At 42.4% G+C, this 14,612-nt stretch overlaps 1 protein-coding gene across 1 annotated transcript; it reads right to left on the bottom strand.

The window, feature by feature from the left end:
* Window positions 1–1,261: 1,261 nt before the first annotated feature.
* Window positions 1,262–2,178, bottom strand: LOC144120148 (innexin shaking-B-like). The gene is made up of 3 exons (XM_077652582.1): window positions 1,963–2,178; window positions 1,505–1,803; window positions 1,262–1,283 (listed from the first exon to the last, which is right to left on the bottom strand). Exons 1-3 carry the CDS (start codon window positions 2,176–2,178, stop codon window positions 1,262–1,264), a joined length of 537 nt encoding a protein of 178 aa, XP_077508708.1.
* Between the last annotated feature and the right edge of the window lie 12,434 nt (window positions 2,179–14,612).

Here is a 14,612-nt window from a genome sequence, read left to right as displayed (position 1 = left end):
AGACAAATGCCACCAACGTGCCCCCGTCACAAGAAATGGAATCTCAATGGATCAACACTCGGCAACTATTGACAACGACGCTGCAATCTTTCGAAAATCATCCCCTCGTAAACTTTTTCGACGGTACACTCATAGTGCCCAGTGGTAATGTTCGGACCAGGCGGTTCATTTTACGCACACCCGACGGTAAATGCTGGTTCATGTACGATCTGAGTGGAGATTTGGGGAAGTTAAAGTCTGCATTTTTCGTGACACAACACAGTCCCGCCGTGGTTAGCGATATATATGAAATAGACTATGAAGGGCAACAGCGCGTAGTGGCAATGCCTTTCTTTGGAGTGATGAACACGCCTACGTTCGGGCAATATAACATATGGAAAAATTATTTTCACAACGTTACTGAACACATACACATACCTACAAACATAAACATTACAATGGCGGCCGTCGATTCCGAGTCCGGAAATGCTTCGATGCTTTACCCCAGAAATAATCCATTTCCATCATCGCCGCTAAACGCGACTCTCCATGATTTTATATACAAGACGGCCGTGCACTGTAATGGTATGAACGTGTCATCCATATTTTATTTCGACGGGCGGGCGTACATATTAGACTCGGAATATTCGGTGCACAGCGCATGCGGAACAAAACAAGAAAATGGCGGCATTCCACTGAAAAAGTTTGTAGAAGAAACGTTGTGCGTCAAAAGCATTAATTTGGAAGCGTGGAGAGTCGTGTCCAAACCAGACGAAGGCTACGACACACCGGTCGAACGAGATGTCGCATCTGTGATTGATAGAGACAGCGTCGCGTCAACACCTAGTCAGGTATCGGTGGCCACCGTCTCCAAAAGTGAGCTTTTGGCATCCGATGCTGACGTTGATATGGAAGACGTGGATTATGCCGAAAACGAAGGTCGCGACGAACAAGAAGTTGGGCAAGATGCCAATATAGAAGAATTGAGAGTTAGGCACATTGAAGACATAGAACACTCGGATGGCGACGAAAGCATTGATGGAGTCATTGATGAAGATGAAAAGCCCGATATATACACATATGATGAAGATGGCGATGAGTACGAGCACGAAAGTCCATCGGATGAGTTTCTGGACATGTTTAAGGTATCTCCTTCAGAGTACGATGCCGGTCAAGTGGCAGTTGGCTCGATCGTGACTGTAATAATAGGTATTGCCATAGGACTGGCCAGGTACACGTGCTCTTGAAACATAACGGCAGAGAGTATCAAGCGAGGGGCACGTCACAGGGCGCAGAAAAAGGCCCTGAAGAAAGAAAAGGAGATGAAGCGGACCGTGATGTAACGGGATGCAATAAACTTTATTACAATTAAAGCATTTCGAGTTCTACTGCGTTGTTTCTGTGTACACCAGACATTGCATTGTACAACCCGACTACAATACGTTTTCTAATAATGGGTGGTAGATTTTGCAAAATGAGTTTAAACATAAATATATCACTGTATGTAAGGGTTTTAGAAATGTACCTAACTTCCATTTTGTAGTCGACCTCCACGATCATGTCTAATGTTCGCAGTGGCGTTACGAACCACTCGGCACAACGCCATAGACACGCAAAGAGCGATACTCCGAGTAGACTTATAAACCAAATCCACAAGAATAAATATACCTTTTCGTTGATGATATTCAACGGTAATATACAAAGTGCGTCCATCTTTATGACATAGCCGTTGGTGACCAACGGGAACAATTGAGATTTGCGATATGCATAATGGATGCCGTATGTTAAGAAATTGTTGCGCAAAAATCGATCCGTCAATACAATCTGCACAATGACATTGACACAAGTCATAACTTCACACAATATAAACTTCAAACAATAATAGACGTGCATGCCGACATCAGTAGTCATGTAACAAACGATATTGTTTACGGCTTCATTTAGGTTGTCGTTTACGATACAATCGCTTTTCAAAGGCATCACCAAAGATGCCAAATGTCCGTTCTCTAACCGCTTCCACAGATATCCGGGTACATAAAACGTAAGTCCCTGAAGCAACATCATGAATGGCACCCATTGATAATACGCCATGTAGATGGTATCCGAACTTGCAGAGTTCGTCACGTGTTCCAAATGGCTTTCGAACGACTTGGTCGTGGTGATGTAGGTGGAATGTATCCAACAGTAAGTGTCCAACATGGCTTGACTTAGCGAATCGGACGATATTTGGGTGCACTTGATAACGTCTCCAGTGTACTGGCGCAGTGAAAGTAGCAGAGTACACACCAGTAACAAAGGCGTTGTAACTTTCCAATGCAAACGGAAACTGATGTTGTCAATAATCACGTCTCCGGATGCGATTATCCGTCGAAGAATTTCAAACAACTTGTATGTAATCATGACGACACACTCGACTCTGACACTGCACGATAATGTGAGAAGCGTTTTATTTCAATATGCAAATTATTCAAAGACGAGGCATTTACACCAATGATTGTATTTTATTCAACCACATGCGTACACGCTACAGCTGCTTCCTTCTCATTTCGTTGACGCGGTTGGCCTGTCGAATGTGCGAAGCGTTGATGGTATCTACAACCAACTTGGCCACTTGTGATCCAATCGATACGCTGGCGCAGACCTTGGCTGTCGTATCCTTCTTAATTATTTCGTCGTTTGTCACATATAATGCAACTGTGGTGCAAGCACCGGCGGTCGTACATGCCATGGCGCTGTAAGCGGGCCACGTGGAGTACTGGGGTAGAACATTGCGTGCATTGGGCATGGTGATTATTATTTATATCAATGGAGTGCGTAATGATGATATAAGAGTCGAATAAATACCTTTTTTATATTATATATGTTGTGTTTATTTGGATCACTCGTTCTTGAGTCTATTTCCGGTTGTTATGTTATACGACGAATATGCCGAACAACCACCACTTGCGAGCGAGGCGATAACAGATCCAAAAAACAGGGCCTTTCCTTGCGTCGAAGAGATTATATCTATATGCCAATGCACCCAGGGCTGCGAAGTTTGTGCCTGTCATGAGACAACTAACGACGTTGCTGATATGGCTGGGCTGCACAAAACTTGACATATCTGTTAATAGTATAAAATCAGGAAAAACAAACGATATATATTCTGTATATGATTATGAGCAGTTAATAATCAATTTTATCTTTTTTATATATGGTAATACCAAAATTGTGAGTATGGATAAACGATCGCAACCGGATGATGGTTTGGCCGCACACGAAAGTAATATCCCCCCAATCAAGAGGCGTAAAAGAACGCCATCTGCTGCCACTACGGTGTCAATCCCACCTAGCCCCGATAAAAATGAACTTGTGGATCGAGATGGAATTGTTGATTTAGCTGATACAGCGACTAAACAGGGGACCATCGACGATGATTCCACGAAACCTAAAAAGAAACAAAGAAAAAAGCGTAAGATACAAATTAAAATTTCAAAGGCTTCGGAAACCCCCACTGAAAATGTTCAATTGGCAGACCCTATCAGTATAAAGAGCGAGTCGGTTGGCGGTCGGATAGAAGATGTTGCTGCACTAGAAGACTGTTATGCATTTGATAACGAAATATTTATGCATAAAAATGATTCTCATGCGAACAAACACGTGCGGGACGAGTGTTTTGTCGATATGCACGATGAGGCCTCCGGATTATTGCCGTTGATGGCAGTATTATAATAAAGGAAGAGATGAGATCACCCGCAGGTAACGACTTATCTTTAAACGACAATAACAATACAGACAACAATGATACTACAATTGTGAAAGATGGCCATACACGTATCCAGCATACTACCGATTTTACGAACAATACGATTCATAAAATCAAAAATGAAGGCATGACGTATGGTATTGTTGACGATGTAACTGTGGATGTTAACTCTATATGCAATAATATTAAGGCTGAAGTAACAGAGAATGACCCTATAGAGAATGATCATACCGAGACACTACGTCCCGGTGCATCAAAACAAGGAAACGAAATGTGTACAGTTACTAATGATGATAATGATGGATTATTTACACCGTATACGTCCAGGCTTGACATAGAGTTGGATAATGAAACATCTTTTGTAAATGTAGACTGTATGTCGGTTCGGGTGGGAGTGAGCGTGATACAACGAATAATTCCGCTGATAAAATTGACATCAACTTGGCAGTTGATCAATCTACTTTTATAATTATGAATCCAGCTTCACCCTACACAACGCAAATCCTGGACGATAGTGCTTCCGCCGCCGATAAGTCCACAAACCAAGCCTCGACCTCAACACTCAGTATTTCGCAAGAACGCGGTTTAATTAATTCAAATGAGCAGTTTGAAATACCGGATATACACACACTGATAAATGATATATACGACGATGATGTTTACGACGCGGAAAAAAATGACGAACCAATGCCTCTATTCGCAGATGTGTTGGCATTTCAACAAACATCACCATCACGCAATGATACTATTGAGGCGGTGACTAATACAGTATTAAACAATCATCCGGTTATCAAAATGCAAAGTATCGTGGACGATATATGGGAAGCGCCCAATGCGGACATAAACACCCCGACGAGTGAAAAAGACGTGAAAGCCACTCGATTAAAAGCGTGGGATGCAAATTCCCCGCAACCGGTGAATTCAAGACACGAATCACCACACCAACCGACAGCTAGTGACTGTAATGGTGATGATGATGATAGTGCAGCGCCACAGTTGTCAAACAACCTTACATTTGATTGCGATACTGCATTTCAACAGCAACAAAATGATGCGGAGGATGAATTCTTTCCACTTCATATGTACGATGATGTAGAGCAACCTACGAACATATTCACCCAGTGTAAAACGCATTACCCCAAACACCCCTCAAAAGTGGACAGTGTTTTTGAGAGATTACGAAATTTTATCAACTCGGCGACTCTCAATCGAGAAAAAATGGACACGTTATTTAACAAACTGTCCGAAAATACCGGATTTACGCTTCACGGTATGATGACCGATTTCCTAATGATGTTGCAAAAATGGTACCCCTACGCAGTGGACACCGTCAATGTAAATTCCGTGTCCAACATGCCGCGCGTGGTAAATATCATCGAGACTGTGGGGTTATTGTTGCAGGTGATTATGAATACGGTTATATACGTGACTGCAGATAGTATTCATTCGCTGTACACATATCGCATTAACGAGGTATGGTACAATCGCGGCCTTATGGCGGAACGGTGGCAAATAGAACTCACGGATTATCGGGAGACGCTCAGCGTATTTAATGAGTGCATTAAAGAAGCTATAAAACAGATGTCGTATGAATCGTATCACGAAATCGCGAATGGATATTTACAGCGTTTATCGGACAATGCCATGTCGTATACGCGTCGGTATTTGGACCCTTTTTCCTTAATGAGTACAACGTATTTAGATGCTTTATTTAATTAATATTTAGAATTGAGCGCAAAGATGTTCATGTGTGAAGACGACATTAAAAGAGATTTGTGTTCCGTGTATAATATGAATTTATCGTGCGAAGGGGATGCTGGCGACATCATTCCCAATTCCCCGATGTATTCCAACGCGGGCATGAAAGTCGCGCATAATTTCAGCGGTCTAAACTATTCCACATCGTAGAAAGGACTAACCGGGGAAATTAGAGACAGGCGATTGGGCGTTTTTAATATTCGTTCCACCGAAGCGTTAACATTGAGAAAAATAACAACTGCCGGTCTTTTTACAAAATATGTAGAACGACGCGCCGCGCTGTATTCGAGCAATGGCATGTTGGATAAATCATTAAATGCTAGCGTAGTGATAAATAACTTGATGCACACGACCTTGACGAAGCGGGGTTCTATGGCACATTTACTTCCGAGGAGATTGTACATACTAGATGCAGAATCCTTTGATAAGCTGCACAGGGCGGCATATAGTTCTCAACGCGGCAAGGTCATCCACAATCACGACGCGCACGTAAAATTAATACCCACCATCCACATGATTAAGGTTGCAACCGATTTCGATGTTTGCGTGAAAATAATTTCCAACATGCCGATATTCACTGAGCGTTCGATATTAAAGTCTAACAATCACGCGGATAACATGACGTGTGGTATACTTCAAAGTAATGATCCCATGAAAACTAATACATATGTGGAGTTAGGCGTGGATAAATATAAACAAGTAAACCTTTACCCGGAACTTATGTCGACATTTATAAAAACGTGTATAAGATTTTCAATGAGGCGCACCGAATATGATTGGATAATATTGTATTTAAATGCAATATCTCCAAATCTTGGAGATGAAACCTTAACGCAATGTGAGTTGACGTCATTTGATTTATCCGGATCGGCGCCGAATCCCGAGTGTGGTGACGATGGGGTATGCAAAACGTCCGTTGTCATTAGTATGAATGCATTCGAGGAGAAAACCAACGGTATTTTGAAACTCGTGGCAGCTGCGTTTATGAATAATAGCGTAGACGATGAAGTGGGCATTCCATTGTTCAATCACGCAGTCGACGTGTACATACGCGAGGACATCATGCCAATGTTATACGGATTGAATGAAACTATAATGAGTGGCATACACCAATTAGCAGGCGACTCAATCGATGCTAACATTGTCATTTTAATTCGAACTATATTGCATAATACTACCAATGCAGTTGCCAATGGATATGTTAACATGTCTTACAACGGGCGTGATAGGTTGCGCCGTTTGGAAAACATGTGGTGGGTACTTAACATTTCCAATAATTTGGTTTATACCGTTATGCAGTTGGTATATTTATACACAAAGTATTCGCAGCGATTGGAGCAGGATGCTTCGATGGAAAATGTGACAAACGCAGTCCACAAAGTCGAAGAAATCGACAAACAGCATTGCGTCAAAAACAGCTAGACTGATAAATTGATTTAATAAAGCACATAATACAGCACAAACGATTGGTGCTGTTGAATGCACTTTATTTTCACACAATTTGCGAACTATGGCGACAAGCATGCGCGCGCATCCATGCACATATTTCCACTGGAGCTAATTTGACGCCCGCAATTGGATCGCCGTCGGCATTTACGGTTTTAAGTATGCTTGTATCCGGAAACATTACGTTTGCCGGGAATGTGCTGTGTACTTTGGTGGGGATGAATATTGCATATTGACTAGTAGCGGCGGTAGTGGTGGTGTGCATAATTGCACTGTTCAGTAATGTTTTGTTGAGAGCTCCACCCGATGCCATAAATACATTTGTATCGAGGAGCGCTTTGGTTGCGGTATTGATTACATAGATATCCAAATGTTTAGACAGTGGGTGTGTGTTGTTTTACAAATAATTGACAAAGAATACGTCGGATTCCATACACGTCGTTGGCGAGAAAACGCTTGGGCTTTGTACAATTTGCTGGCGTCTGTTGGGATACTGAACTTGGAAAGTATTGGCTGTCGTATTATTTAAAGTACCTTTGTACATTGTCTGATTGTCCGGCACAAGCGACGCGATGACATCGTGAATATCGCGAGCCATCGTGGAATCTATACCCAATAAAAATTCGTGGCAAAACCATCGAGATACGGTTGGTAACATGACCATGTCTACTGCGGATTTGATATGTTGCTTGCATTCTTTCTCGTATATATCATTTTCCGTTTCGTTCGTATTGTTGTTGCTGGCCTCCTTATGTAACAAAATGGAAGGTGTGACATTCGCCATGCAAGCATCAAACACTGTCTTGGCTAAATCCACTGTCGAATGGGTAGGAACTTCGTATGCATATGACCACCATAAATGATAAGATTTACGTAATCCCGTACTTTCTAATAATATATTTTCGAACATCCCCTGAAACGCACACAGATAATCCACGCATGGCGTTCCATATCTCGACGCGAGGATGTATCCGAAATCGCTAGGAGAATAATTTTGTCTAAATTCGTTCAGCGCCATAATCAATTCAATTCCAATTCCATACAAATGATTATGGGGTCGTCCCGATGAAATAGAACGTTCGACTATGCTGTATATGTCAGGACATGTTGGCGTACAATGGAAATATTGCATGGATGGTCCGTATAAATATATAAACGAGGCTACCGCCCACGTCTGTACTCCTCCATATGCCGAGTATGATTTGGGGCCGGCCGCGCAAAATGCACGATCAAATAATTTTGCAAAATTGCTACCGATAAGACTAGACCCAGTTGCTGTGTCAATTACCAATAATTCATCCAGAGTCCCAACGACGCCCCTTGCTTGATCAACCATTCTTCCGAGTGCCTTTTTCTTTTCGACAGTACCCCAATATTCTTGGGGTAGACTGTTCCATTTTTCGTTAGAACCATGTTCAAAATATATAGCGGCATTACGCAGCACCAACCACCAAAGCATGCTGTCGATGGAAGTTAAATTTGATAAGACATTTTTACCCGTGCTTGGATCAACCATTATCGAAAATCCAGTAGACGGTACACAATCAATGATGGTCTCACCATTCGCTCGCGGACTGTAGGGTTGCTTGGACCGCGTATAATGTTTCTCGGATACTGCATATTGTACGTTATTTACTTGACGTACAATCGAAGGCGGATTAGTCCGTGAACACACATTCAATACCGTAGATCGTGAAGTGGTGGTAGGACCTGATGTGGGTTCCGAATTAACTAACACCGCCACCTAATGTTAACAGTGGGGATGAAATGGGTTCGGCAAAAGCGATTAACCAGTCTGTGGGAATTTGTAAATCATCGATAACCACACATCCAGCCCACGGACCATTTATAAGTGCGTGAATGAATGTGGCAAATGTACTTGAGGTGTTATTTTCAGATTGTGTGGCCATTTTGTTTTAATAAAAGTAACCTGTACATTGGATGGTTTTACAGTACACATATTTGTTTCGATATCTTGTTATACACACATTATCTTACTACAATGCTGTCATATACTACACTGACTCAAATTTTGCGAAAATGTATAACTTACAATTTCATAGGCCCGTTAATATCAACACCAAGTACGGCCGGTGGTGGTATTTCAAACACGTGGGGTACCCTGCTGACACGTTTTTGGGCAACGCTTAATACTGCAGAATTTGGCAACACAAGTGGAGTATTGGTTGAAAAACTTTTTACCGATCCAACTTTTGTCAAGACTGAATATTTGGTGACACTCGCTTCACCTCGCTATCACACTCAAACAGTAGAAGCTGGTAGAAATAACCTACGCACGTACAGTGTGGATGAAATTTATAGAATATTCGCACGCATTGCCGATTCTACAATTACCATACCCCAAAATGACGAAGTCGTCGCGTTTATTAATGCGGCGTTTATGCGAGACTTGCAATACGTGTACCCCAAATGTCCAATGCGTCGATCACTGGCACAAAACAGATATGCAGGAGCGTTATCGGGTGCAATTTATAGATACCATGCCAATGCAAGTTCGAATTCTATCATATCAATGCCATTGCCTCTATTTACATCGCCTTCTGCATGGTTGAGTGGAATCGATAAATCGGTACTATTAAAGTTGTCGAATGACATTAGCAATTTGATTCCGCAGACTGCTATAACACACACAACTCAAGATGGTAGCATTGCCACAACTGGAACTCTCGAACACAGTCTTGCCGTATTGGCGACAATGAAGATGAAAACTCTAGATACACAATTATACGGTCGAGTTGATTCGTCATTAGCCCCAATGACCGAGCACATTATCTCGCGGGGTATGCACGGGGTGTGGGGTATTGTCAACGCAAGAATGAAACACGAAACTCTGCAATTGGGCACCTTTATACCAACGGCCATGGGCACTAGCGCCAGGTCAAACGCGCAACCCAACGTTAATTATATTAGTTCGTGTGTTCGCATCATGGCCAGAGAAGGTGCAATTCCTAGTTGGTGGATGTTAAGCAACGCAAGATTATCCGGATCTATACAAGCAATCACCAAAATGGCCGAACATGCCGCTGTGTTAGAATATGCAAAATCTAGTAGATGCATATTGGGTGCATTCAAGGAATATACTATAGCAAATCTGGTCGCGACGCCAAATACAACTTCAAGCGACGCAAATGGCGACATAGATTTACGTTATACGTTAGCTTATTCTAAATGCACACAATACGACCGTCTGAATATTTACGCGGCACAAGCTATGTATAATACTAAAACAATACCCGCTCCAATGACGCATGCTCGAGCGATGACCGAATGGAAATTGCAACGCAGGACCGAAGGAGAGGGCGTCGGAGACGTATATATGCCGTTCATCACAATTCCAAGGTAACTAATTTTAATGCAGGTGGATTATGTATTTATCGTGATGTCGTCTTTGCACACCAAATTTACACCGATCACGACCACCGGTGCCAAGCGGATGAAGTGTCATATTCAAGATATGTTTGACAACGGTGACGGTTCACGCCTGGTTGTGTAATTATGTATTAGATTGAAAAATAAAATTGTATGTACAACTATCACATCTTGATTGACTCATTGCATGTATCTAGTTTCAAACATAACGCCTATTACACAATGAACGATAACGAATATCATCGACACTTAATGGGTTACATTTCTATAAATGCTCGTCGCATCGCGTGTATATACGAGGATGACATGCGAGATTGCGAAGATTTGCGCTTCGCGTTGAAGATAGCGGAAGGGCGCTCACAAGCACCACCTACCATCATTGACATCATCAAAGCGTATACCGCACTCGTACAGAGAGACGTGGGAGAATCCGGCCCATTTGGCATGCTAAAACGCGCCGAAGAAGATATACGACTATCTGCATACAGAATGTCACTCATCGCAAAGCGCGATTATAACATCGACGTATGCCGCGAAAAAGACATAAAAAGCATGTTGTTTAGTGACGTAACACGCGTTGGTTGCGACGATATTGACGCCATTGAATTGATGCGAATCGCAAATAGCTACAAGGCTTACAGCGACGAATTGCAAGAAGGTAAAATTGAAATAAACACATTAAAACGTCAATTGGAAATGTATTGTGATGAGGTGTCCAAAATACTAACCAATATGCGAATAAGCGATTTGGAAAATTTTAATTATGTACATGCGCTGTAAGCGAGGAATTGCGTCGAATATACGATATTGAACGCTGTGCGGAACGTTATGTTTAAATACTTTATTTATGTAATAGATACGATATTGAAATACAATCCGGCTAGCGTACACCAAGCGGTATTGCTTCTATTTTTATTGAAATCAAAACTTATAAATACATAATGTCGATGAAACGAATATTCCACCACATAATAATACTATTGCTATTCAAAATAACAAGTTCGACGTTCTGTGTAGATAGGAAATGGTCCGTAGTATACGTAACGAACCTCTACATCGGCACTGCATTGACACACGCGGCAAATTACCATCCCAGCAAACATAAAATAACGGCCGATAACTATGAATGTTTATACGTGGTTTCGTTCAAGGCGCAGGTAAACCGTTCGTGTGACTCGTCTTTGCACTTCATGCAGGATTATCAACCACTAAATCGCGACATGCAATTGTGTATCACACATGTACGTAATACGGAACACTACCAAATGATGACCACCGGACTACATCGCAAGCACAAGAATGCGACGAGGGTGTGTCCGAAGATAGAATGCACAAAGGAAAATATGCGGACCATCATCGCGTGCGTTGGTGGAGCGATTATGAGTGCTGCATTTTTGGGTGTTGCGAAATGGGCTCGAAAAGATTCCAAACTATTGTTGCGCGATTTGGATGACATCGAAAGAAGTAGAAGTCAAAGAATCCAACACAGCTCTACATGAGATGTATAGTTAATAAAGAACAAAACACATCAAATAGTGTTTCTATACTTATTACATACATTAATATTAGAACACAGACCGCGAATATAAATAGGAAATGATGTATAATGACACTTTTCATCGCGATCATAATTCACCTTACAATTCATATGCGGGCGGGCCATTTAACTACAATTCAGATGTTTCCGAACAATCGGACGTCGTTTCACAACAACAAGATCGGTATGACATGCCACAATCAGATTGGGTGGGCGACCAAGATCACCTAATAACAGAAAATGCACGATCCCTCGATTTACCTCATACCAATCGAATTGGTAGTCGCAAGTGTAACATACATTATATAACAACAACTCAGAATGGAGATGACGTGGTTAAAAAGAAGGTTGACATTGATTGTTCTGATCCATTGGATCCGATAATACTATCGTCGTCGTCCGAGACTGAGCAGTTTCCCAACCCATTTGCCAGTGCTCTACTAATAAAAATGGCTCAAGTGGCCAGAAACCACTTTAAAGACGACATGAGATCTTTACACGCACATTTTCCTGAATTGACAAACATCTACGAATTATCGAATATATCGGACGCAGAATGGCCTACGCAGGTACCGCATATTGCCCAAAACATGATTAAGAGGTTCGTGCACAACACGAATACTTTAATGCCACCGTTACTCGATAAAATAGCTGACGTGGTCATAGGCTCAAACGATCCCATTGATGTGGTTAAAGCGTTTAATTCATACCTTCCATTACCGTATTTGAACGAAAGCATAGACTGGACAGTTATGGGCAATGTGTCTTGTGCAAACTAGCGCCCGCGATTTGTTGCGTGCGCGGTATTCCCAACAGGCGATTCTGCGGTACGTGCGTGCCGCAGGGAGACAAGAATATTGTCGCGTTACACCAAAGACGCGAGTCAATTTCCGGCTCAAACGCGTTCGCTCACGATAAAACGCGAAGGTAGTGAGGTTGCAAAAACTGTTTACATGCACGAAATGTTATCTAGTTTATTGCCAACCGACGATCCGCATGGTTTTTATCAAACGCAGAAAATTTCGAAAGCCTATAAATATACGACGAATCAATACCATATACTCAATTTAATCTACCCGAGCAATTTAACATAGGCAAACGATCAAAATGGGCCGCGACCGCGTTGCGTTCAGCATCCATACCGTGTCAAATGTGCTGTCGCAGTTTTGAAACGGTATTATTTGCCATCCCATGCATGCATCCCGTGAGTTGCGCATACTGCTACATAAATAAACTGGCCCTGTGTAGATACACGCCGGTATGCTTTACATGTAAAAATCCGTAGGGATGGCTATTGTACTTGCACGTTTTCGCTCTAAACGAATCTCATGATGGCGTTAGTATATGCCAAATGTCGCGGGAGAGATTACACGAATTAAATAGAACCATGTTTCCGCACTATCCATTACGTAGACACGCGGGTGAAAATACTGATTGTGCAAATGAGACTCATCACATTCATTCGGCACATAGTCACAACGAGGGCCTGTGGGGACACGATGGGGCAATATACGGAAATGCATTATGCTCCCAATCGCAGATGAATGCAAATTCGACAACGGCGTGGGGTTGGGGTAGAGTTTATTACTTTATGAAATGGTTAGAAAAGCCAATGTCGACATTATTGCCATTCAATTCTATATTAAGCGAATCCATCGCGTATTGCAAAATTTCGTTTCCACTTCCTTTACAATTCACGGCGGCCCAAACCACATTCCGCGACCCGACAAATCATTCGTTTGCTTATATGTCCGTGATAGGTCCATCCCCGGATGATCGAGATGACGAGAGCGAGGACAGAGATGATGATGACATGCGCAGCACGATCAGTTATAGCACACATTCTGGCGATGGGAAGAGCAAACACAAACGAATGCGCATATGTGGCGTCGGTGTGCAAGCACCACCTGCGTCCATTTCTGCAGTTTACGGACCCCTGGCTTCGATATGTAAAACACTGGCCGCATATAACACGTGCATGTTGAAATGTAATTATTTTGTTTCTCAACATTACACGGACGACCCCATAAATTCGGAATCTGGAATGATGCCGTATTACACAAACATACAAATACCCCGCGTGTCTCAAGCTTACGAATGGCCATTGAATACGTTGGCGTACGCCATGCGGTCCCCGCAAGACTTTAGGTACGCTTTGATGTGCGTTCCACTATTTGTAGAAGCGCATTATGCGGATCGCGTTAAAGTATCGAAAAGTGCGTTGAAATCGCTGTGCGAACCGGGCCTAATATACGAAACCATATCAGCGGCCGTTACGCATCACGTAATAAGAACAGTGGTCGCTCTACCACCGGACGATCGCATCGTCGTGTATGACGGAACGTTTGCTGAACGACTGACCGATTGTGATGATGGCGGGAGAAAAATGTTGATAGAGAGGGTGTGCCACATAGACGAATCCAGGGGTATCATCGATATAGCCGCAGACACCAATGACGACCCTGGATTTAAAAGCGCGGTAGCTACAAAAACGTGTTCGCTTTCCACCGCACTTCTCGTATATATACCGACGTATCGTCACATTAGATACGTAAATAATATAATAGTAATAAATAACTTAGTATCATGCAACGAAGGGGTTATTCGACCGTGCCATGTAACGAGTGCGAGTTATTGGAACGTAAAGTCGATCGATCATTGGGCAAAATTGATGACGCATTACATTTTATACGCTAATGACGAGTTTTCAACAGAGGAAATATTAACCGCCAAATCCATCCACGTTGAAACGCCGAT

The sequence above is a fragment of the Amblyomma americanum genome, chromosome 2, assembly GCF_052857255.1.
Source record: "Amblyomma americanum isolate KBUSLIRL-KWMA chromosome 2, ASM5285725v1, whole genome shotgun sequence".
Taxonomy (NCBI): Eukaryota; Metazoa; Arthropoda; class Arachnida; order Ixodida; family Ixodidae; genus Amblyomma; species Amblyomma americanum.
The sequence above is the reverse complement of the archived record's forward strand: the minus strand, read 5'-3'. Positions and strand labels throughout refer to the sequence as shown.

Excerpts from the sequence above, each read along its gene's own strand:
- LOC144120148 (XM_077652582.1), bottom strand. The coding sequence starts at position 2,178 with ATGTTGGACACTTACTGTTGGATACATTCCACCTACATCACCACGACC. Across the intron at positions 1,804-1,962 it reads ACGGACATTTGGCATCTTTG|ATTGTATTGACGGATCGATT; the intron begins GTGATGCCTTTG and ends GTCATTGTGCAG. Across the intron at positions 1,284-1,504 it reads GACTACAAAATGGAAGTTAG|GGCCTTTTTCTGCGCCCTGT; the intron begins GTACATTTCTAA and ends TTCTTTCTTCAG.